This window comes from Larimichthys crocea, chromosome XXII (genome assembly GCF_000972845.2).
Source record: "Larimichthys crocea isolate SSNF chromosome XXII, L_crocea_2.0, whole genome shotgun sequence".
Taxonomy (NCBI): domain Eukaryota; kingdom Metazoa; phylum Chordata; class Actinopteri; family Sciaenidae; genus Larimichthys; species Larimichthys crocea.
The window spans coordinates 13,618,976-13,646,213 of record NC_040032.1 but is presented as its reverse complement, the minus strand read 5'-3'; the positions used below and the strand labels follow the sequence as shown (position 1 = coordinate 13,646,213).

General features: G+C 45.2%; 1 protein-coding gene across 2 annotated transcripts; it reads right to left on the bottom strand.

Moving 5' to 3' along the window:
* Nucleotides 1-1,617: 1,617 nt before the first annotated feature.
* Nucleotides 1,618-27,236, bottom strand: zzef1 (zinc finger, ZZ-type with EF hand domain 1). Of its 2 annotated transcripts, none has more exons than XM_010746856.3 (54): nt 26,689-27,236; nt 26,094-26,238; nt 25,799-25,993; nt 25,488-25,671; nt 25,171-25,370; nt 24,553-24,763; nt 24,340-24,456; nt 23,440-23,618; nt 23,094-23,192; nt 22,909-23,000; nt 22,661-22,806; nt 22,290-22,395; nt 21,923-22,144; nt 21,503-21,594; nt 21,108-21,328; nt 20,811-20,944; nt 20,656-20,726; nt 20,452-20,566; nt 20,176-20,341; nt 19,878-19,999; nt 19,664-19,786; nt 19,290-19,459; nt 19,121-19,202; nt 18,824-19,025; nt 18,426-18,559; nt 18,098-18,338; nt 17,879-17,958; nt 17,687-17,777; nt 17,118-17,601; nt 16,850-17,014; nt 16,607-16,726; nt 16,306-16,467; nt 15,978-16,110; nt 15,202-15,340; nt 14,917-15,082; nt 14,569-14,831; nt 14,306-14,478; nt 13,975-14,167; nt 13,699-13,862; nt 12,808-13,088; nt 12,468-12,642; nt 12,242-12,374; nt 11,924-12,150; nt 11,525-11,833; nt 11,347-11,447; nt 11,084-11,219; nt 10,630-10,989; nt 10,383-10,526; nt 9,986-10,154; nt 9,801-9,899; nt 9,494-9,659; nt 8,855-9,005; nt 6,418-6,489; nt 1,618-3,967 (listed from the first exon to the last, which is right to left on the bottom strand). In XM_010746856.3, exons 1-54 carry the CDS (start codon nt 27,106-27,108, stop codon nt 3,887-3,889), a joined length of 9,126 nt encoding a protein of 3,041 aa, XP_010745158.2. In that variant the 5' UTR covers nt 27,109-27,236; the 3' UTR covers nt 1,618-3,886. The 2 variants fall into 2 exon arrangements, with proteins under 2 accessions (XP_010745158.2, XP_019110985.1); XM_019255440.2 differs by having other exon boundaries at nt 20,656-20,723.
* Between the last annotated feature and the right edge of the window lie 2 nt (nt 27,237-27,238).

Below are 27,238 nucleotides of genomic sequence, written 5' to 3'. Positions count from 1 at the left end.
CCCAGATATTTCTACTGGCTACACCAGAAGCCCAGAAACACTGACTGCCACCCATCCAGTTCCGGGGAAAACAGCTTCAAGCTGTCTCCAATCAGACAGAATGTCTAGTGCAACACATGCTGTGTCTCAGTTCACATACTTCCATACTTAAACGTGATATTTTGCAAACAGAAGTTGGCACATCGGTGGTCACACACTCAGTGGTCACCATTTTGGCTACGTAGCAGACCTTTGGCATTGTGAAGATGGCGGCTGAGGGTGGTTGCAGCGATATAGATGTAAGTCGTACAAGAGGAAGAAGTGGTAAAAGGTGGAGATCATCATTTCTGTTGCACAACAGCTGTACTCGTTTTGAGACAACAATACCGCACTAAAATTAGCACACCATGCCAGGAAGTACACTGTGTGCATGGTTATTAACAGTGTCTATTCATTTCGATGATTGAGCGATAAACCAAGCTCACCTGTGTGTATTCACAGCACGACCTTGTCGTTGTGGTGGCTCTTATCAAAAGTGTTTTTACCTTGAATTATAGCTCAATGGTGGTCTGGATTGTCTTCTCAGTTGCTCCTACATTGGGAGACATGGTGACTGGAGACTGGTGACATGATGACGACGACTTGTTGGACTTGTTGTACTTGTTGTACCTGGAACAGCAGCCATTCTGACATGAAATGGCATCAACACAAGTGTTTCCAATGATACTGATTAAGGCTCGGATGATGAAATAGATCATTCGAAGACATTTTAATACTCAAAATTTGACGCTTCTATCCAAAACGACTTACAAAAAAGGGAAACAATCAAGGTACAGTACGACTTAGGACGCGTTAGTGCAGCAATAAGTACTGTGACAGCACTAGACTGATTTAACACGTCCAGTTAGTCTCAAGGAATAACTGGGGGAGAAAGCAGTGAGATCCCCGTATGACTAGTTACTGTAAGCCTTTTTGTTTCTTCTCTGGCATCACGGCTGGTTCTTTTCACCTTGGGTAAATGAGAGCTCTGGGATCCTGGGTGAAAAAAAAAGAAGCAGGGGAGGATGAGCAGGAGGGGGGTAGGCAGGAGAGCTGACTCACACTCCTGTGTGGGGGCTTTGGTGGCACAGAGGGGCACTGAATCATCTGGAGCCTTATTGAATATTTCCTCCATTTGATGTCATTATCGCCCCAGTGATGATCACTCCCATCATCAGCGCTGTCCCTGAGACTCCACATTACAGGCAGGGGAGCGATAGAGAGGAGGCAGAGAGGACGACCAAAGGCTGAGGGGGCATTTGAGGTAAAAACCCAGTGTGCTAAGAGAGACTGAATAAACACGAGGAATTCCAATGTTCTGCTTGGACAAATACCAGAGAAATGGACTATTTGGCAGGGAATATGCGGGGATGTCTGTAATAAAGTGCAAGAGATCAACTTGTTTTCTTAGAGCTAAAAGAAATGTAAGCAGCGTGAAAGCGAGCTATTGATGGTGTTGGATCACTGAGCACAGTATCTGCTGGGAGTGAGTGCGTGGGCTCTAATCAATGCTGACTAAGTGATCAATACATTATTCTCCGTTGAGCCTACACATAAAAAAAAAACAACAACAACAAAAAAACGACAGCACAAGTCAGATTTAAGTCATTTCTATTTTTATTAGAAATAGATCACATTTCAACCCAAGCAATATTCTTTTTCCTTTTAACCTTCAATGTGCCATGCATACAAAATCAGAATCAAAGTGTCCATCTGTTAGTGCCCAATAAAGTTTATATATTTGTAAGGGGTTGATATCAAAGTCTTTCTCCTCTGCATTAATATTCACAGGTATGTACATTCAAATTAGTCAGCCTCAAATATCAAGCATCCTCGCAAAAAAAAAAGAAAAAAAAAAAGAAACCAACATTAAAAGTAAAAAGTTACAAAAAACTTCAAATTAAACAATATATTTCTCTTTTAAAATATAATTAATAACTATTCGCTAACATGAGTTAAATTATGATTGCTTCATTTTTAACCATAGGCACGTCGTAGATAGGTGAGGCGTCGTAGAAGCCAAATGGAGGCCATGTATCTCTCTCCTCTCTCCTCACTGCAGCTGATGTCTGTGTAAACAAAACCACCGAGCTATCCCGCGGTCCTCGTAGGGACCGCTTCAAAAATAAAAAAGTAAGAAACAAACAAAGAAAAAAAAAAAAGGAAATTATGTCTAATGGTTTCCTCAGCTCCAGCTTTGCACAGGGTGGCTATCTGATATGTGAGAAACGGAGAAGGAACTCTATCAGAAATGTTACATGGCTCACAATGATTGGTTTCTTTGGTATAAACCACCATGACTTCCTCCAACTAAAACAATCTCCTTCATCTAAAATGATTACAGTAATGATTGGAAAACCAAAAAGCCATCTACTCATTCTCTTTAAACTTCTTCTTTAGGATTTGTCAACACACAAAACTGGATGCCGTCTTTAAGCATGGGCGTACATGAACTCTGTGGATGTGGCTTTAATGAAACGTGATGTGATGTGATTGAAAGTCACAAACATTTTAAAGGAAGCGTCACACCGATTATCTGTGTAATTACAAAAAAGATGAGGTAATTCAGTATTAAAGGATTAAACTTTTTCTCGTGTTACTAGTGAATAAGTGGGATAATGTGTCTATTTTACAGTCGATTAAATCTGAAGGACGCGCGGGCCCGTCTGTGTGTTAGTGGGAATTCGCTCTGTTATAGATATTTGTGAAATGACAACCAGTATTCTTGCATTCATCGCTGTACACGAGGTATGGAGACGTGACAGTGTGATACACTCGGCTGTGAAATCAAATCGCGACCCTCATGAAGTGTTGAACTTAATTATACATTAAAATAATAATATATAATAAATAAATCGTTGGATAAAACTGAAGGCGTTTAAGAGTTTTTTTTTGTTTTTTTGTTTTGCTGTTATTCATTTTAATGAATCATTTGACATCATCACCGCCGCTCATTCATTCACTAGTAAGGGAGTGAAAATACTTCGACATACTGATAGAATAACACGGAGGAATGCATTGCAATAGTGTAAGTATCACAGTTTTCCCTCGGCTGTCATGTTAATTCTCATCCTATGCAAAGACTATGGCTATTGTTAGTATCATCTTAATCCTGTTTGGAACAGTCAAACTGCAATCAGTTCTCATGTGGGTCTTAATACGCTATATGATGACACTGATCCTACTTCTGTTGTCTGAAAAGGGAAGGGAGAATGTGAAGGAAGGGTAGATAAAATGAAAGGAGGAGGGATGGAAGGAAGCAAGGAGAGGAATGAGCTAGTAGGTCAGTACTTTCTCCCCATGGTGACTAATGAGACTCCGCTGTCCTGGACAGTATTTTTAGGATGCTCTACATGTCCACTGAGACATGCAAGTCGCCAAGGTGACCTGTTTTCTCCGTGATCAACTATGTAACCCAGAGTGGCTGCTGTTTAGGAGAAAGAAAGGCAGGACAAAAAGGAAATATACTTCCCCTTGAAAGTTGTGAATTTGGCACACTTCATGTCCTTTAGCACGGCATCTTCAAGTAAAAACTTAATAATAATTAAAAAAACAAAACAAAAAAACAAAAAAACAAATATATATCCCCGCAATTGTTCCTGTTCAAGTGAATGCACATGCTGATATACTGGATTCATCTAAGGCAAAAAGGATTGTGAGTAAGTGTGAAAAGTGCTTTTTGAGTACACCTCCACGGCTCATGTCCAGAGTACAGCAGAGTTAGTGGAGTGAAGGGAAAGCACTGGATGGTCGGGGAGGTTTCACCTCCCTTACCTCTCCGCTCCCGGTTCAAAACTGAACCAGCTGAGTCAGGATGTGTGTCCCCCCCTTTTTTTTTTGTTCTCCTCTTTTTCTCTCTGCGGATCTCTCACGGGGACATGTTGAGTAGCTTTGTAGATTTATTGGGGTAATTGATGGCCAGGCTGATGGCAGCGATGTTCTTCAGAGCCTGCACAATAGAAAGCGTATGTGAATGAAATGTGCAGAAGTGCAGGGGAAGAAAATGGAGCAGAGCAAACTGAACAAACGAGACAAAACATTGTGTTTTTTTCTACCTGTGCTGTGAACTGCATGTTGAGTGATGACAGATAAGCGGATAAACCGATGATGCAAGAATTTCTGCACAGTTTAAATCACCTAACTTAATAACCAAATAACAGATTACTCTGCCCTCGATGCTTTCGTTCTCTCCACTGACATTTTGTTCACCTCTCCCTGTGGGCTGCTGATATCAAGAAGCTGCAGCTTATTTCTCAGAGCAAGACAACTATAGTGACCAGTGACCAGCAATATTAAATTCATTATTCATTCATGAAATCTGGTGGGTTTTCTAAAAAGGAGGATTTTTTTTTTTTTTAGCTATCAGCTAAAAATCTGCTTTTGATCAAAACTGTGGTCTGAAAAACAAAGAGCCAGATTTCCATTTAACTCACTGTGGAGTCCACAGACGAGACCCGAAGCCAGAAGAAACGTTTTTTTTTTGCTGTTCCTCATTAATAATGTGAAATAATGGAAATATTGCTGGATGGAATTTAGGGATAGGCCTATTATTTCTTTTTCATTTAAATTCTGTGAGAAGCTGCTGCAAAATAATCCTTACACAAGATTTACAACACATTTTTAGACATGTAACGAATCTCTAACGAGCCAATAAACTCTCATCATTACAATAAAAATATGTTCATAATGCCCCTACATAGTCATAAGTCATATCTTGACCAGTCGTAAATAAAACATAAAAAAAAGTGTTTTCGCTCATGACAAAAACTGCTGTTGGCTGAAAGCTGCATTTGAACTGTATTCTGTTCACGCCAGAGAGAGAGGCTGTCTGAGTCTGATTCAAATCTATGTGCCACAACAGATCAATAGGCCTGCAGAGTAACGACCACAAAAAAATGTTTTATTGTAGAAAACCATGTAGAAAGCTTGCACTGCTCACAATAATTAAAAGTAAAAGGTATTGGTGGGTCTTTACTTGGGAGGTGTGCAAAGAGTGATTAGAGTCCTTAGTGGCCTTCTGACTTTTCTACTAGCATCACCATCAGACTAAATATATGCAAAAAAATATCACAATGTGATCTAACACTAGCATATTATCTTTGTTTGTTTGGTTTGTTTATTTTTTAGGTGGCTTATGGTGGTTTTATGAACCGCTGTGGCTGGAAATACTTTTGATGTGGGCAGTGAGGCTTAACAAAACCAAAACAATGAGCTGAAAGATACTAAAGTGCTCAGTATACTGTAGAGTCAGGTGAGGATTCTCTGTGGTTTTATTAGTGACCCCCTTTCACTACACACACAGTCATTTGATCTATTGCTAATTGCCGTCTCCAGTTATGGTAATAACATTTATTAAATATGAAACCAAATGTATTTATTTTCAGGTCTTTTTATTTCCCCTTCGACTTTTACTCTTGTGACTGTTCAATGATTTGCTCAATGGTTCCTTCACCCAGTTAAGAACTCCAGTAAAGCTCCAGGTAATGCCCTCTACACACACACACATACTTCATCAGTACCTGCTGATTTGGGTGTTAACATGCTCTGATGGTTTAGTGGGCGATGCCTTCAGAAACAGAAGTGTCTTACATATCCATCTGTACTTGTCTGTGTTTAATTGAGTGAGCAACAGGGTAAATAAAAAACGGGGAGTGCATATGATCATCTGAACACCGTCCACCTTGTGTTGTGGTATAATAAACTCATCATAAAATAACAGGCTGCTAGAGGAAATAAAACCTTTCAGAGAAAGTGTCTCCTCCAGTAAGTGAACATTTGCCAGCCTTTTCAAAGTGAACATCTACCAATTCAACCGTCATTGTTAATATAATAGACTCCTGCCAAGTCACCTATGGTTTTGTTTTCAAGCTGACAGGTATTAGGTAACTGCTCAACAGAACCACCCACAATGTTTTTTTTTCCACCGCCCCGCATTCTCTGCTCCTCTTAACTGCCTTCAGGCTCCTCTGCTGTATTACAGGGTCCACAGTACACAGAATGCTGTGGCTCGCTCTGCCGCAAATGCTAATGGCCTGTAATTACCAAATACATTAGTCCTGAGTGAGGCCCACACATTCAAAACAAGAGAGAGAGAGAGAGAGAGTGGGGGGGGGGTCTGCTGGGTGTCAACAGCTTGGTGATTCACTATCCGAAGAGACTCTGACCGTGAGCTGACTCACAGCGGCTGAGGATCGCTCAATCAACGGGGGATGCGTGTTTGAGAAAGGAGACTTGCATGACGTTAGAACGCGCGTGGACAACTCATTCGAGCCATCATCCACGTCAGGCAGAGATTCATTAGTGAAAACATGAAAGATGACCCGAGAGAGCCCGACAGACTTTGATGTGAAAAGTCATTAACGGTTATTATGCATAAAAAAAAAAGAGGTTTAGTCTTACCATTGCAGTGTGATTGAGGAGCTGCTCATCAGTGGTCATGGCTAACAAGTACTCCTGGAGGATGCCCTGTGCCTGGAAAACATAGCGTCATCGTCAGCCACGTTTCCAAATGCAGCTTGCAGAAAGAAACACAGATAGCCTCGGAGGCCAGATAGCTGTCGTGAATAAATGGAGTACCCTGAGAGGTTACACAATGATGAATCGAGTTACAAATGAGGCCCGGTTCCCTGTCCACTCTTCATCTCCATCCCAGCATCAGATTGAACTATGGAATGCTGGAATAGTGATTCAAAATTATAAACAAACTGAAGGGCGCTTCCACTAAAGCCTCACGGGAAAGACATAGCTCGGGTTACATAAGCACACGGAGTTGGTGGAACACAGATAAGACTACATGGCGGCTAAATGGGCTGAGACCAGGGCCAAATGGAGTTTTTAACAGCGCTGGAGACATAGTCCAGAGCCCCGGTCCGCCATTCATCTCGCAGCACCCCGAATGTTTATACTGAGGAACATCCTAGGACGATTTGTACAGTCAGTAGTGCATGACATACAGAGTTGACTCCTAAATATAACTTTCACTTCCTGGGCTGGAGAGTTCATTGAATCTCAGTGGACCTGGCCGTGAACTTCATGTGCGTACAAAGAACAAGGACTGATGCTGGAATGGGAACAGCACCGGCCACTAAACCTTTCAAAGTATGCTGGTTTTATACTCAGTCCTAATATGGCCATAGAAGACTCCTATGATGTGAACAGCCGCTCATTAGCTTCCCATGATTTTACAGCGTCAGTTATATGTCATCGCCGCAGTTAAGCTCATATTTCAACATGACATAACGCCCGCCGACCTTAGTCCACACTAATCCTGACTTTTTTTTTTAGGGAGGGTGGTGACAGATGTCGTGGTGTTTTGGAGGTAGAGCGCTGATGCTTACAGCTGATAAAAGGTTTTCCACTGTTTATTTCCAATTCAGGTTAGTTCTCCCTTCTGTATTCGCCTCAGAACAGTTCTGCCTCATTAGAAAAATCCTCTGAACAGATGCAGATGTGAAGCAGTCCTGGAACAGACTCGCAGCGGTATATCCGGTTTCACAAATCTAGCTGGTTGCCGCCGCCGAGTTGTCGGTGTAACCCAGTTTAGAATCATCCACCGGCTTTATTCGAGATCAGCTGACAGCCACTTTTCAAGATATCTTGTAACACTTTGAACCACATCCTGGACCGAACGCAACACTAAACACTGTGGTGGCTGACGGAGGTAGCAGGTGTGTGGCTTTCTTTGAAACCAAAATAATAGGTACTTCATTGTTCGATCTGAAGAATGCTGGCAAAACTTTAGATGGATAGGTGTGTGCAAAACACTCATTACCACAAATAATCTCTCATTTACATCGTATTACTTCCAAGCTGTGGATGAGGAGCTAGAAGTGACGAACCGCTTCACCACACACATTTGTGTTGTGTCTATAAAAGAGAGGTCACGCATGCGGCGATGCTCTGCTGGGGCGTACCACACACCAACATGTATCTATCACTGCTGACACAACATTGGAGTGTACTCGAAGGGCATCCCAGGCAAAACTGCTGAGTACTGCTACTGCCCCCTGGTGTTTGTTGTTGGGTAAAGCTCCAACTGTGCGTCTCATTCTCTCCCCCACCACATCAAACAACATTCAGTGGGTGCAGATGGGACCACAGAATTCATCCTGAATGACAAGCCTACTGATTTTATTGTCAGATAAATATCCTCAGGCTTTCACTGCGGAGACCGGAAGGGAACAGGGGAGGTCGTGCTTTTCTGGGACTGCCTGGTTCATCTACAGATGGGAAACTCCTAGCTGACGGCGTGCTCATAATCCTTGAGACTTCTCTTAATCAATAATTCAAGACAATCGAGTGAGAGAGAGAGAGAGAGGGAGAGAGAGAGAGACCATGCGCATCAAAAAATGGATAGCATCTCTTCCTCTCCCAAGCAGTCTGCAGGGAGCCAGTGTGGCAGTGTGCTGTCTGGCAGATGGCAGGGCCGGGCTTTGGCCCCCAGCCCAGCAGAGAACAGGTGGGTGGAGGAAAAACATGGTCATCTCACAGAGAGACAGATATGGACAGAGAAAGAGAGAGAGAGAAAAAGAGACAGAGAGAGAGAGAGAGAGAGAGGAGGAAAGACTGACGTAAAGAATAAAGTGATTGTTTAGTTTATTTTACTCCTCATTTCATATGCCCTCAAACTGAATATGTCATCGAACAAAGAGAAAAAATGGTTTCAACACAATCAGCCTTCTGAATTTAAACTACAAAGTCAATAACCTTGCTGTCATCACAGCAAAGACGGCCAACACAGCTAAACAAATACTTAAAATGCCACACCCCAAGCTCTAACAGCAGGGCCTATAGACGCGCATATGTGTGTGTGTGTGTGTGTGTGCGCTTCACTCACAATGGCACGGGCTTCTGCGATGAAGAAAAGTTCAGTGAGGGCTCTGTGAAGAGGCAGCAGCACAGTGATACTGGTGGGATCCTGGCTCAGGCTGTTTTCCATAGACATAAAGAGCTGCCACAGGGGTCGCAGCAGAGTCAGCTCACAGGCTCTGGAGTTCAAACAAAATCGACGGTTAGACAGACAGCTACAGTCACATTCTGAGAAAAGCAGAGAGCAGTGAGCAGTGAGAGCCTCTTCAGATCCGAGTGAACGTCACGCAAAAACACGTTTTTATTTTCGAAAGCCTAGAAATTCAGCTGCGACAATGTGTTCGCTGTCTGCGAGCGCCACCTTTTCATAAGTTGTGGTAAACAGATGGTGACTCAGTCAGCCTGCACATAAATGCAAATTCCTAAACACATCCTTTACCTAATTTCCGCGGTGATCACATGAGGGATTTATGAAGGTTTTTATGCAAACTGTGTGTTGCCATGCTGCACCTGCATCAGGTCGTCTTAGCCAAATTAGCATTACTTATGTCCAGATGGATGTGCCATATGGACATGTTTGTGTGTATTACTACATTAAGTGTGAGAAGCACTGAAGAAAACTAGAAGGAAATAGACAGAAATGTATAAGCAAGGACTGGACTCTTACGTCTGGGACTGACACTGCAGCAGCCGCAGCAACAAGTGAATGGCTTTGAGCCGCTGACTTCCGGTCTGACGACAGGCCACGCCCACCTGCCACTCCCAGATGTCAGCCAGAGGCAAGTGACTGAGCACTTGGTCATCTGCTAACATTTGCTTCAGTATCTCAAAACCTGATTAGAGACAGGCAAATGAAGAGAGAGAGTGACAACCTGAGGATTCAGTTTGAGGTTAACGCAGAGTCGTCTACCAAAGGTAGAGAAGCAGGTTTGCATAAATGTAGAAGTGTGTGTGTCTGTTCTAATGTACAGTACCTGTCTGGAAGCGTCCTCTGTGGCCTCCTGTAACGGTGAACTTGTAGCCCCACTCTGTGTTGCTCATGTCAGACATAAATTTGTAGTACAGGGTATCACCTGAGAGACACACGTTGATAAACGTGATTTAAACAAAATCACAAATAGACTGAACTGAGCAGAAAGATTTTTGAAATATTCCTCACCAGGAATCTCCAAATCGGACCATTTCTGAGGAGAGCCGCTGAAGTTGTGGACGTCCTGGAGGAAGTCACTGCTGCTGGATATGATGAGCTCATCGCAGCCTTCCTCTGTGTAGCAGCGGGAGTCAAATTTTACTGACAGGTAGATGGCCCCTGGAATGTGCACCTTGTCCTTAAGAGAGAGAGAAATGACACAACAGACTCATTTAGAGGTTCAAATTGAAATGAATAACACAGCAGGAGTAAATGGAGAACATAACAGCACATGTGGTCCTTTAAAATAAAGATCTGTACTCTTAGTTCTCAGAGGATATAACTGAGAAGATGGCACAACTTAATGAAGGAATAATAACCTTCTTACAAACAGTCATAGCTGATACTAAAAAGGGAGTTCACTCACCTCAAAGTTGGTGTTGTTGTCATACGGGTGTTTGGACTCTCTGACCTGCACAGCCGTGCCTGGCTCCTCCATGAACTGGCAAGCAGTGAGAGACAGACTGCACAGCATGCTCTGGCTGCAACCCTTCAGCACCCTCTGGAGAATCTGATTATTTATGGAATAACACAATCACATAAATCCGCAAAACACCTCTTAATGTATCATGTGCCAAAATCACAAACATTCTCCTCCCTTCTCCCTCCCCCACCTTCTCCCAAAACGGCTTCTCCTCCAGCTGCATTAACATGTCCAGGATGTAGGCCATGTGCGAGGCACCGCTCAGTTCCAGCGCCTCCTCGCTCAGCGCTTTTTCTGCGGGCCAGTCGGCCAGCAGCGAGGCCAGCACGTGGCGGGCGTACAGAGTGGCGATGGCCTGGTTGACCTTCACCAGGTACTGACGAACTGCCCGATTGCTGCGCACATCCAGTTCCTTGTGCAAGAGAGCTGAACTTTTGGTGCGTCTCTGTTTGGCGTAGCTGAGCTGTATGTCGCTCTCTGACTTTGTGATGAGCTTCTGGGCCACTAGGTTGATCTCCTCGGTGGCCTTTTCACAGTGGCTGGGTTTGGACTGTAAGAGGACGGCCATAACACGGACAGATGTCAGAATATTGACATATGAAAAACATTTCTAAATAGTGATTTTATTAACATCTCAAACTCACCATGCACGACACCACAATCATATCAGTGTCCACGGCCTTGGTGTTCCTCTCTTCAGAGCGAGGCCGCCTGGTAGGTTGCCACTTCTGAGCCAGCGTACGGATTGTCTCATCTGTTTTTATCTCTTCTCCATCGAATCTGAACATAACACAAAAGGCACAACACATGATCGAGAGGTGGCATTAGATTGGAAAATGTGACCTTTTTGATGATGGATTGTATAAACAAAGTAAAAACAAATTTCAACATAGAGATTGTTGCTGACCTCTTCTGCACCTCCAGGAAGAAGGAGTCAGTTCTCTTCATCTGCAACTCATACATGGCTCGCAGGATGGGCAGAGGGGCGTTTAAGGCATCGTGGGTGATCTGCATTAAAAAAAAAAAACATTTGATACACCATACTATATTTTGCTGCATGGATTTTGAGTTTTATCTCACATCACCTGGAAGCAAATCTTTGTCTCCTCATCGAGACCCTCTAAGGGGTCGGATTTGTTGACGTCCGTGTCGTCGGCGCAAGAGCTGGAGTGGTCGGAGTCGTGCTCCTTCTCCTGCTCTCTTTGGTCACGCTCTGGGTCCTGGGCCATGGAATGGATCTCTCTCTTGGAGGAGTAGAGCATGATGGAGAGAATCTCGAGATCTCGCAGCAACCACAGCTTGCTGAAGCCTGTGCCCTTGCTGCACTTCCTCACCAGCAGCTGGGTCAGTCCCGACTGTTGGATGTCCTCCTGAGCTTGTTCTACTCCGTGTTTCTACACGAGAGGACGAATACATTTCCATTGTTTAAAAGGCATGCAAAAACAAAACACTCTCACTGCAGATACTTGGGTCATGACAGGTACCTTCAGTGTATTGTACAGGCCTTTAAGAGCCAAGGAGAGAACCCAGGATGCCTCCACAGCATCAGGTGAGCCATTGTCCTGGTTGGTCTGCAGCAGGTGGCTGATGATAAAGGTGAAATTGCTCAAGTAGCGGCTAAGCAGGGCCTTTGAAGAGCCCTGGCCCTTTGACTGTTCTGGGAGGCCGGCTGTAGTGGAATCCTGAGACTGGATGAGTTGGTAGTCCTTCACTAAAAAGAGGAAAAAGCACACAGTGGGTTAAACTCCATGTTTATTTCGAAACACAGTCAAAGCTGTTAGCAGTGCTACAACCGAACGAACCTGTTTTCCTCTTGCGTGTCTTAACATCCACCACCGCAGCATGGTTCTTTTCTGTGAAGTGCTTGAGCAAGATCATGTTGTGCTGTTCATTGGCGTTGTCGATAAACACCGTCTGGGTGCCCACACACAGCACCTGAAAGACACACAGAGGATTCACAGCCGAGCTTAGAAAGTGAAGGAACACAGCGTGCGACACCTGAACAGTAATGCTATGTATTTTACCTACCTCGGGGAAGCCCACCAGTACCAGCAGGGTGAAGAGGTTGGTGCACTTGAGAGTTTGTGGCAGCTGCTGAATACAATGGTCGGTGAAGGCAGCGATGACTGTGCTCCACTCAGGACAAGCGTTCAGACTGTGTAAGATATCTGCCACTGTGCACGCCCAATCCAGACCAATACGACTGTGAAACACGAGAAGAGAAAAGACTATTCACATCACAAAATAACAGCTGAATGGTGGGAAATATTACAGAATATACAATATCTGTGATTAAGACATACCACCAGAATCTCCTGTAAAAACAATAACAGTACATTCCCTGGCATCATCAGGTTTTCCTTCTTACCTGTCTAGACAGACAGCCCCCAGGCTGAAAAGCAGCTGGGTGGTCTTCCAGCCCTGGGTGTCTGAGGTGGCTGCCTCTCCTTGTGTTAGCAGCTCATATTTGTCAGCCAGGGCCTCTGTGACAGCCGTGTCAGCCTCCATAGGAGAGATTCGGAGCAGCAGTTGACCCAGCAGTCCCAGGGTAAGATGGAAGGCCTCGTTGAGAGAGCCGGCGTTGGAAATGACTGCCCTGAAAAGCTGGGGCAGGATGGAGTTCAGACTGGGCAGAGACAGGGTGCTGTCCTGAGGATACAAGAGAGACGATGACGTGTCGATGCCATGACGCAATAACTGTGAACATTTCAGGAACAGAAGCGCAGTTAGGTCCAAAATTATTCAATGCTTTATCTCGACAAAGCGTTGATAGATTATGGTGTGTTTGTCTGAAGTGTAAATCAAAGATTGATATCACTTTCATATCTGTCCGTTAAATATAGGCCTATAGGCCGGCAGTAGCTAAGCTTAGCATGTAAGACTGAAAAGAGCTGTCTGAAGGTAATAAAACCTGCTTACACACTATATCTTGTTTGTTTAATCTGCAAAAGATTAAGAAGTGTAGAAATAATACTTTGTGGTTTTATGAGGGATTTTGTGTGGGACTATTTCTTGGCCGGGGCTAGTGACTTCAGGCTGTAGTCAGTGCATCCAGGCACTTAACCCCACATAAAACATTTTACAACAGATTAATCAGAGAAATAATATTCCATTAATGTCTTTTAACCCTAGCCAGGCCTGAGCTAACTGCTTGCTGTAGTTTCATATTTAACGGACACACACATGAATGTAGTTGTATTATATTATATTTTTCCAAAATGTGGAACCACACATTAAAAACTGCTTTAGTTTCACGTACTGGTTTGGCTGGTGGCAGCATGGCTGCTAGCAGCCCCAGGATCCTCTCTCTGGAGCACTCCGAAAACACATGCTCCTGAAGGGGAACTGGGGGCAGCCGCTCATCGGTCTCCTTGACAACTTCAGATGCTGGAGAGGTGACAGCTCCTGGTCCAGACTCTGTAGCTGAGAATGGTAAAAACATATAAAAAGGTATGACGGCTAAGTGATAATCATAACCACTAGTGAACAAAGTCAGAGCTGTGGTCAGCCTGGTGGAGGTAATCTCAATACGTACGTCGGACTACAGGAGAAAGGGGGTCCTCACTGGACACAGAAAGCGTCTGGCTGAGGCAGGGCGATTCCAGGGTGTCTTGGGTAACCAGTTTCCTTTTCTCTCCATCTCCAGTGCCGGGGGAGCACACCTCTGAAGGAGCGGGGAGAGGAGGGCCCACCTCCTTTGCCTTTTTCTCCTTTTCTGATGGTTTATTCTAGTGACAAACAACAATATAATAACGTGGCCTGCTGATCCACACTTCCACACCTACTCTACTGTTCATAGATACGGTACAAGTATCTGCTCGCATTCAATCGTCACATTATCTTACAACACAACTTCTCTTTCTCACCTTGTCCTTGGGAGAGGACGGCGAGCAGATTGCTGCAGTGCTTCCAGGAAGAGATGAGGTATCAGTGGCTGTGCTGAGCTCCGGAGAGGACTCTGGAGAGACTGGACACAGCTCGCTATCAGAGGCTGATTCATTGGACGACAGCAGAGCGAGCAGAGCTGAGGAGCGTAGTCCTACGTGGAGGATGGCATGGAAAGGTTTGCCATGAAAGGACAAAAACATAACTTTTCCTTCAAGAACAAAATTCTGGTTTGGATTCTTACCTTTGCCAGTTTGCCCTTTGAGCAAGCAGTCAGTGATGAGCTGGGAGCAGCATGTCTGCAGGGCTGAGGCCTGGCTCAAGTTGTTGCCGTCTAAAGCCTCTCCTTCCATCCGCTTTTCACTGCTCAGCTCTGACGTATAGAGCGCCAGAGCGGCGAACAGTAGCCAGGAGTAGTTGTGGATGTAGGGCTGAATCAAGCGGTGGCGGTCACTGATTCGTATGGTCACCATGGGGTACACTGTGATCCGATGGGTGGGCAGGTGGCTAGAGATGGGAAAAATCTTTAAAGGTGAGCAACTTAAAATCAAGTGTATTATAGGATAATACGATTAAACTTTAAATGTGTCACCTGTCGGGATACTTCTTTGCGTGGTAACAACCGAAGCACAAATCAAAGTCTTCACAGACGTTGCAGTTGATTCTGCTGCCTACAATGAGCCCTTGGCAGTGGTCGCAGGCGTATTCCATGTTCACCATCTCATGGTCGTCCTCGTGGCCCTCAGGCTTTGCACCACCTGGTTGAAAATACACACATTTAGGTTTACAACTTTAGTTTCTCTAAACTCTGGGCTAACCTCGTGTGTGACTGTATATGTAGTAGTAGTAGTGTAGTGGAGTAAGTGTATGAGCTCACTGAGGAAGCAGGTCTTGCAGAGGTCCATGTCCATGCACTGCAAACATCTGTAGCGGTGCCAAGGTGCCATCCTCTCACAGCCATCGCAGGAGATCACAACATTGAGGAGGTCACAATAGCGCGCGATGAACATGTGCATCTGTGGATAAAACCAGGGAAATTATTAAAGTAAACAGCGTTATCATCGTATCGATTTCTCATCTGTGAAAGCAAACAAAGGCTCAATCAGCTACTAGTAGTATTTAATTACTGTTGAAGTTCATCATGTTCAAACAGTGCTTAGATCAGAGGGGAAAGAGCTTTTACAGTATTTACCTAATCCGTCCCTTATCTGTTATCGCCTCTATATGTTTGCTCATTTTTGCGTGATGTGACACTAACGAGCTACATTAAGCATCAGCATAGTAATAACGTCATTGTGAGCAGCTCAAAGAGCTGCTGTGAGGACTCGCAGAGCAGGTGGCATGGCTGGAGACTTCTAGCTTTGTTATGACTGTTACACACATGTCATTCAATATCACACCAACTTTTGTTTTTCTTCTTTCAGCTGTTCCCCCGTTGGAGGTCGCCACGGCGACGAGGCTAATTGTGAATGCACCAACATCTATTGTAATGCTGCAGGACTATCTCTGCTCTATTCTTAGGATGCGCAGGAGCAGAGAAGTAATGATGCAGTCAGGTTAAGCATTGGGTGCCGTTTCTTTCCCCCAGCAGCTTAGAGACAAAACTTTTTTTCCTTGTTGGCACTTTTACATCTTTAACGCTCTGTAATGTACCTTTCTCCTGTCCTCCATGGAGTTCTCTTCATCGATTTTGTCATACCACTTCTCGAACATCCCGTCCATACACTCGTCCATCCACTCCTGGTTCTTCTTGTAGTCTGCAATTTCATCCTCCTCCGTCCATTGACTGAAGATGAATTGATACCACAGAAATAATCAATTATCTAAGTATCTAGGACACGTTAGAGATATGAAATAGAGTCCTGAAGGACAAAGCCGTGTAGACTAGTGAAACCCTTTAGTTAGCCAGAGGTAATTAATAGTAAAAACATTTCATTTCAGCTGTGGAGTGCCTTATTTTCAGAGATGGGTCTGAATTTACCTGATGGCAATGTCATGTACGCTGATGTTCTCCTGGGCCATGCTGAGCAGGAGGTCAGGAAGCTTGATATTCAGGAAGAGAGAAAGGTCGTGCACCTCCCAGCTCATGTCTAAAAGGTGCAACAGGCAGGTCTGCACACATGACAGGGCCGGTAGCAGGGCTCTGGAGAGCAGAGATGAGGGTCAGATTACACCACTGCACACACACACACACTTGGCATTACACTAATCACTGCTGCAAGCAGTTTTTAATCCCAGTGAGTCCAGTTATGTGTCAGCGTGGTTCAAGGATAAGGGCTTACTTCTCATTGAGGTTGCTGAAGCCTTGTACTGCTCCCACGAGCATGAGCACCAACTGATGGTAGGAAGACCTCACCTCCTCTCCGAGCTTCTGGCCATTGTCTGACAACTGAGAGAAATAACTAAAAAGAAGAAAATAAAGAGTGAAATATTGTTAAAAAACAAATCCATAATGTCTTTCATAATTCCAAAAGTTGGGACAGCCTTGATCGAAATCACAAAACCCACTTGAACTACAGATGTACCTGGTGAAGTCTTTCTGGCATGTCAGCAGCTCCTGTAGGAACAGGATGCACGGGGCTTGGAACAGATGTGGCTTTCCCAGAGAATTTAAGCACTGTTGAACCATCTCCAGGACTTTGCACACACTCAGAGCCTGGGCTTTGCTCAGGGACAGAGTCTGCAGAATGCTACAGTAGTAAAGAAGGAGGAAGAAGTGGATGACTTAACCCTGTTTTGTACGATTATAAAATGAATGCTAAAATGCAAAGAAGAGGACTGGAGGTCAGTCACCTTGCTGTTGTAAGAGCCTGGTCCCTCATAAAGTTCAGGATGTGTTTGAGCATTGGGTAGCGATCCTTGACAGAGGGGGTCATGCGGGGCTCCTCTATAGATCGACAGGACAGGAGGCGTAGGCGTGCCCGACTGAATGGGGCTTTACGGGGGAAGGCAGAAGGTGAAGCCGGTTCCCCGGACTGAGAGGAGAGACTCTCTGTGGATCCTCTGTGGCCTGGCTTGTGCCCACAAGTGGCTGAGGTTTGTGCTTGAGCACCAGAGGTTTGACTCTGTCCTGTCCTGGCGTCACCTCCCTCCTCAATCCCTGGAGGCTGAGGCGGCAGAGGGGAACTGGCTTGGAAGTCTCCCTCCGAAATCGAACGTGAGCGGGGGAGTGGAGCGCTGCTGCCCTCTGCAGCTTTGGAAGAGTCACTGTCCTGACATGGTACCCCACATGGGATAAATCTGAAGAGCAAGAGGCTCTTCTCGATGCACGTATCAGCTAGAGAGGCAGAAAATAACACAAGTCAGCAAAAGAGAAGAAGAAGAGGTGACAGCATTAACGAAAAGAAAGGTTGAGTCCTCACCTAGAGTCTCCATGGTAACCTCATCATGACCCCCTTCCTTCTCGTCAGGGACGTTCATTTTGCCAACTAGGAACCTCTGCTTCATCTCCAACTGACAGAATAAAACATCAACAGAATAATATTTCAGTGACGTGACCATATATTAACTCAGCAGCAGATAATTAACAAAGATATCCTGTCAGCAACACTCACCATCCATGTTCTGATGCTGTCTGCCAGTGAATACACCTGCACAAAGTCTTCACTTAGACACGACTTGCAGTCCTGATTAACTACAGATGGAAGAAATCAACTGAGTGAGTGAACCAAAGTAATCAGCCATGCAGAATTATGATGATAAAACACAGAAGGAAACTTATAAATAAACAGAGTTTCAGCTCCATTGAGGACTGACTGTGAGCCAAGCATTACCGTAAGTCCTCAGGGCATGGCTGAGGGCTGGTGTGTGGTATACCATGGCTGCCCAAATAGCATTCACAGCTTGGTCTGTCTTTGACCCGGCGGCGATCTCGTTCCTCATCGGCTGTTTTTTGCATGTCTGCATGAGAGTCCTCATCAGCTCCGTTCTGCTGTCTGTCGGATCCTGGGAGGGATTCCAACGGGCAAAGTCCTCCAGGAAACTCATTAACTCATCAAGAGTCCATGTATTTGCCTACCACATGGAAAAGCGAGACGGTATTAGAGCACCACAAAGCTGCTGAGGTCAACAAGCAATGGAACAATTTGAAGCTGAGCATACCTGATCTGTGGGTGTTTTAGTCTGATTCGTCTCCCTTGTTTCACACAAGCCGTGTCGCAGAATGGGTTTCCATAAAGGAGAAGACTGAACATGGGACATTTTCCCTGCTGGAAGCTCCTTAACAGTGCGTATCTCTAGAATAAACAACAACCCACAAATATCAGCATTCCAATCTATAATTTAGGGTCTAAATAAAACTCTTGGGAAAATTATTCTGAAACGGCCTGAAACTGCATTTCTGTAAAAACAAACAAATCAAATATATGCAACAAATCTCTCATTTTGCAAGATTTGTTGATCAAATGTACAAGATTAAAAAAGGTTGAAACTGCGACCCCAACAGAGTCACACACACATTCATTTGCTAAAGGTTCTTGGAAAGGTCTGGAAAGTCTCACCGTGAGGGGATTTGAGGGCAAGGGTTCTGGAAGCAAGACGACCCATCAGGCGAGCCACCAGCAGCTGAAGGTCTGACACCCAAGAAATAGTGATATCTGGGAGGCCCAGGGCTGTCACAGTGAACTTGTAACCCCACTCGTTATTAGTGTTATCAGAGTGGAAGAGGAACTGGAGATGAGGGCCAGCGTCAAATGTCACCTTCTGTAGGCGGCAAAGGAAGCAACAGACATGTGTGAAGGGATTAACGGATTAAGTGTTTCATATGGAGACAAAGAAAACAGTTTCCCACGGCTTACCTTTGGCCACTTCTCAGTTCCAACCTTCATTTCATAGCGGACCTTCCCACCTCTGGCATCTGTGAATTCTAGGTAGTCGTACCTGTGAAAACCAAGAAGGGTTATAAAAAAATTCTCATGATGGATGGGGAAAAAAAAATCTCAGTAGCTAATATTTTTCATCAGTCACCTCTTCTCTGTCTCACAGCGTTCGTCAAACTCCACCTCAAAGGAGGTAGCGCCAGGACAGGCATAGATGGCGGTCTCGTGGCGGCTGTTCTCATAGTTGTGAGGAGACTCCACGGTCCAGGTCCTCAGCACCACTGGCTGCTGGGGCTGGTGCCAGCTTTCCTGATCCACCTAACAGAGAGAGACATGGTAAACAATCAATGTTTGTTACAGTCAGCGGTAGAAGTGCATCAATCACCACGTGTTACAGTAGTATTTGCTGTACTTTACAACTCTGCACAGCCTGAATACTGGTTTGCATTTTCAGCCTTCCATTCATACTCATACAGCGGGACGAGAGGCTGCATAAATTCAATAAGGTCGTAGTTTACTGACCTTAGAAAGGATGTCTCCGGTATCGCTCGACAGGCTTTTGAGTAGCTCGACCAGAGAGGAGAAGCTCTTCAGCAGCACGCTGTGAGGGATGTCCAGAGAGCACAGCTCCAGGAGCAAAATCATCTGCCAGGACCACAACAAATATTACAGTCATTCAACACAGTCAATTTTAGAATTCACGAAGGAAGGCAAGTTAAAATCATGAGTGTATTACCAGTTGTCTGAAGACTGTTGAGAGGATGGAGCTGCCTAGTTTGTCAGTAATTTCACCACCAGTGTATCTCTCCAGTAGGGAACCAAGAGTAGCTTTGACGCTTCCCAGGAACTGATCCACATCTATTGAAATAAACCATTCATTCATCATCAAATCTGACATCCTCATGTCAACTCAACGATGATCTTTTGGACCATCACACTTCGATGATCAGCAGGAGGTTGCGTCTTCTTATGAACAAAGAATGTAACCCTGGTCAAAGAGTTGTAACCAGGTCATTTGTGTCATGCAAACTCACATTTCAGGAGAATGTCTCTGGCCAAGTCCATAGCGATGCTGCTGGAGGCTCCACCTTTGAGCTGCAGGTAGCACCAGGAGAGCAGACTACCCTGCAGAGCCCAGAACAAGGACAGCAACACTGTCCTGCTGGCTCCGCCACTCCCATCCACCATCATAACCTCGCACTGAGAGATGGGAGACAGAAAAGCAGATGGAAACATGTGATCAAGACATGAGGAGACTTGAGAGAATTGTAAATAACATGACATGACATCATGTGTGGCAGAGGTATCACCTCTCTTGTTGCCACCAGCAGCAGCGTCTCCATGACGGACAGTATGGGGCTGATGTCAAAGTCTGAAGGAGCTCCTTTAGGTGGGAGCAGGAGAAGGCCACTTGGATCCTGGTCACTGCGTAGAGGAAACACACGGCTGTTGCTGATCCAGTGTGGTCTGGATGTTCACAATCATCTGTGTTTGTACATCTACAGTCTGCTCACCTGAAGTAGTTGCACAGCGATTCAAACGTCACCTTCACCGACTCTGGCTGATCCTCTTCTGTGATATTCTTCTGAAAAAAAAAGGCACATTAATATATCATATCATCATTATCTTCATTGTTATCTCTTTATTGGTTTATTTTTATTAAACTCACCATCATGTGGAAGAGTTTGTCCCGCCTGACATGTTTATCAGGGAAGAAAACAGTGGCTCCATTAAGAACAGCCTTGACTGCTTCTTTGTGCAAAGCCTTTTCCACTGATGTCTCACCCTCAGGACCATCCACGACTGAAACACAAACATTACAAATATTATTACTACACTGATTTTTCTTAGAAACGAATCATGACAAACTTTTAAAGGAATCCCTGAAGAGAAAATTAATCATTGACCAACTTTGACCAAACCCTTTTTATGACTCCCAGCTGTGTCACAGCTGACAGGTTCTTACTGTGGCAGAGGTGAGTGTAGAGTTCCCACACAGCCCGAGCAGAGTCAGAGAGAGGCTCCGCACTGCTGGACGTGGACGGTAAAGCCGTTGCTCCGGCCGCCTCGTCTTTCCCTTTGCTCTCCTCTGAGGCCTGGGGCTCCAGTGGGTTGGGCAGCATGGGGAAGCAGTTCTGCATCAGCTGGAGCAGCAGAACTCTGCTCTTCAACACCTCCTCTCGCTCACTGAGACGAAAACATATGCTCCGTTACGATTACAGGTGCGACATTAATATGCCCGGACATGCCCCACCTGCTGACCAATGAGCCTGATCGTGCCAAATGTTAATCATTGCTGTACTAATGATTGCAGTGAGTACAGAGATACGAAACAACAGCAGTGACAATGCTGCTACTCACATCTCCCTGAGTTTACTGTAGAAGGTCCAGAAGAGGTTCAAGTTGAGCCCAGTGAAGTCCAGAAGATACTTCTGCTTGAAGTTAGAAGCATCCTGCAAAGTTAGACAATCTTCAACAAACACAAGACACGCAGTCTCCAGTACAGGAAATATGAAGTTTAGTTTTTCGTAGTACAGTAAAAGGAGATGTTACAATATCTCCTAGTGGCTCCTTATTTTAAAGAGTAATGAGTTAAAATGTGGAAGCAATTATTTATCAGCCACTGCGATCATCAGCTTTTGTGTGATATAGTTTCATAAAACACTTTAGCGGCGCTTTCCCACCGATTTAACAGAAATTGAGGATCTAAGAACAAATCTCCAGGTACGCTGAGATTTTTATAATTGGGATATATAAATGAAATTTTACTCGTCTAGTTACCAGTTCTCGTGTGAGCTGTTGTATGAAGAATAGCGTCTTGTTAAGTAGACAAAGGCCAGACACAGTATCACCGTCAAAGCTCTCTGACTCTGGTCTGAGGTCATCCAGGTCTGCAAGCCTCTCTGCTCCAGGGCACAGATAGCCACTGAAGCTGAGGGACTGCACTCCGAGGCGTTCAGCGATCCAGTCCTGCCTCGTGCAGATGAACTTTATCATCAGAAACTAAGAAAGACGAGAAAAAAGAGCTGTGGTGACTTGATAGTGAACTGAAACACGGTTATGGTTGAGGGGTTAAATAATTAGGTCAAATGTGTGGAGAGAACAGAAGACAAAATGTGTCTTAGTCTTCACTGGATGCAATGTGTACCTTTGCAACGCGACACTGCTGCAGCTTGATCTCCACGTCGTTCCAGTCATTCTCAAGCTCAAACCAGCCAATTGGCTCGTCCTCTGCCTGTGCTGGAATCTTCACACTGCAGGTCAGGTGACAGCATGGTGTCTCAGCCATTCACATAAACCATTAAAGCAGACCCCACTGCTGAGGGGTTCTACAACTCAGACAAAGTAACTATACAATATTTAAATCGTCTTATTAGACCGTACGGGTCATGGTTCAAGTGTTAAGCGTCCTCTTCAACACCAATTAAATTCTTATCAGGCTGTAAATCAGTGGACGTGAAAGCACACTAAACTGAACTCTCAGTAATAACATTCAGACAGCTACAAAGAGATCCTTACTTGTCTTGTACAAACTCTTTGTAGTCCTTGTGGTCCCACGAGTCGTACTTCTTGAACCTCTTGAAATGTTTCTCTGCATCAAAAGGACCTTCCTCCTTGTACGCAAACACCAAGCCGCATTTTGCTCCAATGGCTCCTTTTCGCACCTTAAAATCACACAAAAACAGACAGTTGAGCGTTGTCCTCAAGGTCAAGGTCTGTGTTATTACATGTCTCGGTGAAATGGTGAAAACCAAACACAGCCTTACTTTGACCCTCATCTGGGTGACCTGGAAGTTACTCTGGTCCTCCGTCGACAGGATCACAGTGGCTTTCTTCTTGCCACTTTCTGTAAGAAAACCTTTGGAGCAACAAGATGAAGGCATTTAGCTTGAAATATGAACTTAGTGTTATGGTTATTTTTTCAGTGAATAAGGATGATCTCCAGCTGTACCGTCTCCAGTGGAGGATTCTGTGAGCATGTTCTCTGGTCCTGACTTCTCTTCTTTACTCTTCACATCACAGGCCTGTAGGTGCAACTGGAGAGGCTTCCCTGTGATGAGACATAAATCCCCGTAAATTCATTTTCTGTGACACTATAATGAATCATTTTCCATACAGGTTATAATTTCATTCCTACGCTAAGAGGTAAACTGCAGCTTTGTAACAGAATTAGGAATTTTCCGCTGCATAGTCCACTAATGCATCTCCTTGTAGGCCAAGCACTTTCTCTGCTAGGTCTACGGTTTCAAATGTCCTTGTGTGAATGAGAGTAAAGGCAGGCAGGCCGGTCACATTACCGTTGCGATTAAGCAGTCGCAGCCTAACGGAGGCCATAGACACGATGAGGGAGGAGGCCTTGTACTCGGCCTCAAAATGATCGCTGATGCAGGACAGGGCCTGGAGAACCTTTGCAACACTGCCTCGAGCCAGAGCAAAGGCCAGGAGGGTCAGTTCTGCGTCAGGACTCACACAGCAGCTACACATGAGCAAAGAAACAAATACAAGTTAGTTTAAGGTGCTTTCACATGTCATATGTACATACTGGTACTCTACCATAGACTGCTGAAGCCAGATATTCGCTTGAACGGGTTGTTGCACGAAACAAGGAGTTAGGCTGGGTTGGGCTCATGCTGAATAACTGCAAATAATATCTTTCATGAATATTTAGTTTATTACAGTTATAGTCCATAACCTGCTAACTTCAGCCAACTCTGAGGTCTTGTCTTAACACAGCATTACTATATTTATATCCTATATTTCAACAAAATATTGTGACATTTCTTTGTTTGAAATTGAAGAAATAGAAGTTTAAAGTCTCACATGTAACATGCTTTTTTTGTGTGAGGGTTTAAGGAGGAATCTGACTACTGTCATAGTACGACTGCGAGAGACCAATACTGGCCATAACGCATATCTCACAACACCAAATGTATGTGTGAATAAACTACGGTAATATTTCTGATGTTTGTCAGACATTTAACTGAGATTATTTCAGCCATGTCGCTGCTGCTGCTGTTGTTGTTGATACAGATCCTGAAAACTAAAGGCTTCACAGTGCATCAGATGGAATGGAAATAGTGTCGTTAAATCAATACTTTGGTTTTAGTCTATTTAGTCATTGTGATGATGTCAGCGTTATGAGCTCAGCGTGGCAGTGATTGTGCGAGTGTGCTGATGTAATCTCAGCAGGTCATTACTCTGCTATCCTGAGGAGAAATCCATCCACCTCCTCCAGGACGTTCAGAGAGAAGAACTTGGGGAACTCTGTGGACGACGGCGTCAGGGACAACGGCGGCATGTGCCGTAAGGCTTTTCTAGGAGGAGAACAAGACACAAAAAAAAACACTCAGAACTCAAGTGCTGGACAAATCACTACACTTAAAACGTTAAGGACTGAAACATAATCTTACTGTGTGCTCTGAAGGACAGTGTGAGCGAGTGCAGGGTTGGTCTCCATGGATGCAGTGACCAAAGAGGTGAGGAGAGACAGGTACCAGATGGCCGAAGCATCCGAAACAGACACCTCTTTACTCTTGGTAATCTGGTAACCAAGCGTCTTCAAGCCGTGAATCCGAGTGTCACATCCGTCACTCAGGCACCGCTTAATGTTGATTTGGATGTCTGAGGTTTGGTGAAGAGATAATGCAGTTAGAACACTGATGGAATATGTTGTATAAAAATGCCACTGAGAAAAGCTTTTGAGAAGCTTGACAACTTCTAATAAAGGTGAGGTTGGATACAAAGATGGCACTTTAAGAACTGAGGCAGAAGATGGAAATCTTGAGCTGAACCTCCTGAGCCTTTTCAGCAGCAAAAACAAAACAAAAATCCATATCAGTGCCTTTGATGCCTGGATTCGAGCCTCATGAAAGCCTCCATGTGGGGATTCAAAAATGAGGCACTTGACTATCTATGAACCCAAGCTGCACTTCAGTAGCTGACACCAGCTGAGCATCGCTTAAAGAACGCGCAAGCCCCAGATAAACAAACACTTCACTAATCAGACAGCCTGAGAGGTGGTGACTCACATGGGTGTGTGATGTTGGCATTCTCCAGAAGAGCTACGTAGCCTGTGACGTTGCTGGGGATGCGGATATCTCTGATCTCCTGCAGAAAACGCCGGTTTTTCCCGACGGCGACCGAGACCAGCTGAGGCATGTAGCTGTGGTCGTTAGAAGCCACAGCAATGGCCAGACGTCTCAAAACTACATCTGGTTTCATTTTCAACCTGGGAAACAGAAAACAGAAAAATTTCACCTCACATGCATATCGACAAAAAGTTGAAGAATCATGGACACGTGACAATCAGCTGCAAAGCCTCAAGTCATGTTTTACAGGCTCTTGCCTAATCCAGTGTGAGCGCGCGCTGCCGTCCGACTGCCAGAAAGACGACGTTTCCCCGTTTGTCATCTTGGAAATCTCTGCAGCATTCGACGAAGCTTCTATTGAGCTGTAGCACTGTGTGACCACTTTGACCTTGTTCACCTCCGGATCACGGTCCAGCTCTGCTCTGTACTGGATATCTAAATCTAAAGCAAACAAATGCAGATTAGGACAAGGGCCTAATGCGACTCTAAATGAGTCTACAGTGAACTGTATTCCTGAAAAACACAGAAGAACACACAGAAATGTGATATCTGAAGCTCTGGTGTTCACCTTTCTCCTTCTGCAAGAGGAATTCCAAGTAGTCCTGAACCACACTGGACCTCATGGTGCAGATGCTGTTGTAGCCCTCTAAAATAGGGAACGGGATGGCACTGCTGGGAATACGATTCCTGTGTAAGAATTTAAGGATCTTAGAGGCGTGTGCTCCTAGCCGGTCTTTGGTCTTGGAGAAGATGTCAACAAAACCTGTGGAAAAGATACTCAGGGTTACCACCTCCACCCGACAATGGCGATTGCAAATAAGGTCGTGCATTGCTGGTTCTGGTAAACAAATCACATCTCCTACCTGGAGTTAGGGAGCACGCCTGTAGCTGTCTTATCACATGACTCAGCTCTCCTTTTAGATTAGCTCCGTTGGAGTTTTTCAGAGCTATCAGCATGCTCTCGACGTCCACCACCCCATCCCCCTCCGCGTCGAACTGTCCAAAGGCCTGAGACAAGGGGACAAAGACAGTACACATTGTGACACTGACACAATCACTTTGAATTCCTGCACACCATCACAAACCCGTACAGGTCCCTCTCATATGACACGATCTACCTCTACTGCTTATTATTATTATTATTAAGTTACACATATTTTATGTCTGTTTAACAAGTCTCTGATTTAAAAAACTACAGCTGTGGCATTCCCTGTCTAGTCACACACACAAAGCCAAGTACATCTATTCATCTACAACAACAGATGTCATGCCAACAAAGCAGCGAGTTGTGCAAGCTGCAAACACGGTGACACTGAAACCTGACAGCAACCCTGATATTTGTGTTGATTCATTGCAGGATCTGGCATATTTCACTAATCAGCCATCATGAATGGGCACGGCCACAGCTTGTAAAGGGTTTATAAGGAGGCACAACATGAGTGAGAGGTGGCTGGATACCTCTTCACACTCATCTCTTGGGGCATCTCTGCTCTCCAACATCTCGCAGAATTGCTCCACATTGACGGACTCCTCTCCCCGGTTCAGTCGGTCCTCCAGCCACCGCACCAGGACACCCTCATTCCCGCCCAGGACGGACTGAATAGCGACCCCTGATTCACTAATACGAGCCGCCGCCTCTCTTAGTTTCACTTGCTCCAGCAGGACCCCGGGGTTGGGTGGTCCCCCGGTGGACACGGGCACGTTATTTGATCCCCTTCCGCTTCTGGCTGAACCGGAGCCTCCGCCGCCGCCGCCGCCGCCTGCGCCGCCGCCAGTGGCCGCAGAGGCCGGACTCTCTTCCGCAAAGCCCGGGCTCTCGGTTTCTACGTCCTCCTCGTCGCCGCTGCCTCCGCCGCAGCCGCTCTCGGCGTTCCCCATGTTTGTTTCACCGACCTAACGCTCCCTCGGAAGTCTCTGCGGCCCGCTCGGTCCGTTCTGACTCGGTTGTACCGGGTCTGTACACAGACCTCTAACCTACAGGTAGAGCTCCACTACCGCATTGACGTAC

What these genes read in the sequence shown, in the direction of transcription:
- zzef1 (XM_010746856.3), bottom strand. Translation starts at nt 27,108, where the DNA reads ATGGGGAACGCCGAGAGCGGCTGCGGCGGAGGCAGCGGCGACGAGGAG. An exon ending in GCGCGCTCACACTGGATTAG is followed by an intron (nt 25,371 to 25,487) that starts GCAAGAGCCTGT and finishes TCTGTTTCCCAG; the next exon opens with GTTGAAAATGAAACCAGATG. An exon ending in TACTGGTGGGCTTCCCCGAG is followed by an intron (nt 12,375 to 12,467) that starts GTAGGTAAAATA and finishes TGTGTCTTTCAG; the next exon opens with GTGCTGTGTGTGGGCACCCA.